Genomic DNA, 3,658 nt, shown 5'->3' on the forward strand with positions numbered 1-3,658 from the left:
GCCGGGCAGAGAGAATGGCCACCGCAGGGTCAAGAGCATCCAGATGCACTGATGCAAAGCAGCGCTGCAGCTTTGAAACCCTCCCAGCATGGCTCCGACTTCAATCCCACGCAGCTGAAGAGCTTGCAGGCGAACGCGTGTCCCCGTTTGGCACAGGGCTGCTGGCCCCCAGCATGGGACAGTGACACAGCCAGATGTGGCTTTGTTGCACCAGGCTGCTGAATGCACCCGACAGGTGCCAGGTGAGTTGCAGCAATAGGCGTGTTTCCTGCATGGTGGAAAGAAGAGGAAAAAATAGACAAAGAAAATGAAAAAAGCACCCTGAAGTCTCCATTGCCATCATGCCCAGCCCTCCTGTTGTCTCAATCCAGCCACAAAGACCTCCATGCCCTGGAAGCTGGGCAGCCCAAGGCAGCTGCCTGCACAATGGCACATCTCCGTGCCCCTGAAGGGAAAGATGCTGCCCAGAGCTCAGAGAATCTCCCAGGACCTCTACAAACCACCTACCACACGTGCACCAGGTCTCATCCCCAGAGAGACCCCGAAAATAGCATTGGCCTGAGAATTTGCTGTCACCCCACTGGAAGCGTCGGGCGTGACGAACACATGGAGAGATGAACACTGTCTTGAAGAACCCCCCTTGCGTGCGGAGCTGCTCCCCGCCGGGCCCAGGCCGTGGGGCTGCCCCGTCCCAGGCTCTGCATTTGCTCAGACATTTCCAGATCACCACCTCATCTTCAACAGCATCCTCCCCACGACATTCCATTCATCCTCACGCTCCCACGGTCCCAGGGATTCCCTTGCGGACGTAGCTAGATGGAGCAGCACATTTAAAACCCACAAATCAGCCCTTTTTTCAGCGCACTTACAAGCCCCATTCACACCGTTAACAGTGGGCCTTTTGCATCCCCACAGCCACCACCAGATTTCAACTGGTAGCGTAACTGGAGCTTCCATCTCCGCTCTTCTCCAGCTTCCTCCGAAAAACAAGGTCTGCAGGCATCTACTCCAGAGAGCAGGCAATTAGACTTTAGTTAAAACAAACTATCCACTTGAAGGCAGGCAAAACCTCAGCTCCTGTGATAAAAGCAAGATTACAGACATCATTCATTAACTATGCCCAGATTGTAATCTTGGTTGCTCTTGCTTAATTAAATAGCTTCTTAACCGCAATGTTAGCTGTTCCCCAAATATTTTTATATTGGATACCTTGCCTCCAGTCATGCAATGAGTTAGAAGTACTTCCACCTTCTCCGGAACTGCAGGAGAAGAATTTGCTTTGTCTGAAAGCAAAGAAACTTAACAGAAAATTACAGCCAGCTCCATGGAAAATGCCAGCAGTTTCTCGTGTTTCTCATTTTACAGCCAGCTGTATCTGAGCGATGAGCAAACTGTACACTGGGTAGAACATCTGTACAAGCATCTATATTAATATGAACAAACTTGTGGAAACGGGAAACCCACAAAAGAGGACTTCTAAGGAGGAACCGAAGCTCCACGGGGGTCTGTGGCAGCCTGAGTCGTGGCGGCTCGCTCGGCCTCCCCATCTCCTGAGGTCCATTCCCCACCTCCGATCTCTGCACTGGGACCAGGGCCCCCTCCTGCTCCTCGGCCTCCCTTACCCTAACAGAATCAAGCACTGAAACCCCATTTGCTTTGCAGGACGGAAATGCCTCATTCCTGATCCACGGAAGAGCTCAAACACGAGTTATTGTCCTGTGGGTCTGAGAAGAGACCTAAACCTCCAGAGAGCAGAGGCAAGGCAGAGGAGTCCTGAAGACCCTCATGGGAGCAGATGCAAGTGTAGCTAGCGTGCAGACCTTGGGGAAAGAGGGAGATTTGTGGTTACTACATTAAGTTCTGAAAAGGCAAATGACATTTGCCCTACCACTTCCTCACCTTGCAGCTCCTCATTTCTGCTAGCACGCCAGGCAGACCTGCAAGGCTTGTGTGGATTCTCTTGGAGGCACCAGCTATAAATCAGTCAGACATTTCCCAGTCCTTTGGCTGATGGAGAAAAGATCCACCGAGAACAATGTGGTGTTTTACCCTGTGTTAGCAGCAAGAACAGAAATTACTGAGTGACCAAGAAGGGTTCAAGGGTACAAGCATCTTTCGCATACAGAGAAATGCCGTGACAAGCACTCACAGACGGGAAGGCACAGAAGTTAACTCCCAACTTGTTTTATAGCCTGGATTGCTCTAATACTTTGTGATAAAACATTGTTTGGGTTCGGTTCTGCAGTTTCTTTTGCCATTCCCAAGACAAAAACATGGAGCTGCCAGGTAGAGCGTTGCGTCCTAGCGTGTGGGTGCAGAGTTTGTTTATCTTCTGGTGGGACATGGGTGATGGATCCCGTCCAACCGGCAAGCTAACCGAGCATCTAGCACGTACCTCTGTGTGCTTCAGTTGGAAATCCAATACACGACGGGGTTTACTCCATCTCCGGTCAGAGATGCGTGTATCACGGACTTGCTCTTTCTCCTTTAGTCCTCTGACAGCTGTAGCACTTTGAGTTCTGGGTAGGGTCCAAGAGTCTACTGTGCTCAGTACCAAATCAGCAGAAAATGAAGTTAGGTCTTATCCCAGCACACATGCAGAGGAGAGTACGGTGAGCAAAGCTGGATTGCAGGCTTCGGACTGGACTTCCAACGCCAGCCAAAATACTGCAATACCCCACAGGAGACTGTGGGGTGGTCGTCCTCAGATATTTGGGCTCTATTTCATTTAGGGAACTCCCCCACCTGCATGAGCAGTGTTTGCACAACCCCAGCTGTTGCCCACCATCACCTTATCACCCTTCCCCCCCCCCAGAAGACACAAAACTTCTACTTTCTGATTTCACACTTGCCCCACGATCACAAGTGAGCCTAGGGAGATGGAGAGTGCACACGTTAACTCCTGCTACCGCTGCTTGCTTCAAGATCTCCCAGACACTGGCATTTTGCAAAAAAGACCCCAACAAGCCCACACTGAACTCATTCTGAGGATTCTTTATTGCTTTCACAATCTTATATTTTCAGTAGTTTCCCAAGAGCTTGTGAAAGAAACAAGGGATCTGCCGATTAAACATCATCTTAAGGAATCGAGTAAATGCATGCTTGAAGAGGAAGTCACATTCCCTGGCTGTCTCCACCTGAACGTCCCCAGTCAAACAGCAGGCAGGAGAATTGTGGGAAAGCAAACGGTGTTACTGAATGGTAGCAGCATTATGAATGGTATGAGAGTGCTACTGGTGCCCTCCTCCGAAATGTAAGCCTAGACAACCTGTCCCTTTGGGCTGGGCTTTCCCGGTTGCATCTCTGAGCAGAAGAGACAGAGGGACTGAAACTTTTAACATGCTGTCCGTCTGACGTTTGCCCAGGGAGATTTCTTCATTCCCTGAGCTTCTTTCACCTCACTCCACTCCAGTTTTGTGTCTGGAACCTCATCCTCAGGCTCGGGGTCCTCGCGGACAGTCCCCTCAGGCACTGCCACGACGATGGGCAGAGGGCCCTGCTCCTCCCGGAACTCCACCACATAGAGATTCTTCTGGTTCGCCAGCTGTTGGTGAGTCTCCTGGGAGCAGGAAACACAAAAGGCAATCAAAGCAATGATGCACAACGGTGGTTTACTTCAGATCAAACTCTATATGGTATATGGGGGGGGGGGGGGGGG

The 3,658-nt window shown here is 50.9% G+C and overlaps 1 protein-coding gene across 1 annotated transcript in view; it reads right to left on the reverse strand.

Moving 5' to 3' along the window:
* Positions 1-2,979: 2,979 nt before the first annotated feature.
* Positions 2,980-3,658, reverse strand: part of MRPS5 (mitochondrial ribosomal protein S5) — a gene marked incomplete at its 5' end in the record, with an annotated part of 24,675 nt that continues 23,996 nt past the window's right edge. Inside the window, one exon of the mRNA XM_009699147.1 lies at positions 2,980-3,559. Coding sequence (XP_009697449.1) covers positions 3,335-3,559 — 225 coding nt within the window. The remainder of the gene's footprint in view (positions 3,560-3,658) is intronic.

The sequence above is a fragment of the Cariama cristata genome, unplaced genomic scaffold (assembly GCF_000690535.1).
Source record: "Cariama cristata isolate BGI_N322 unplaced genomic scaffold, ASM69053v1 scaffold20004, whole genome shotgun sequence".
NCBI lineage: Eukaryota > Metazoa > Chordata > Aves > Cariamiformes > Cariamidae > Cariama > Cariama cristata.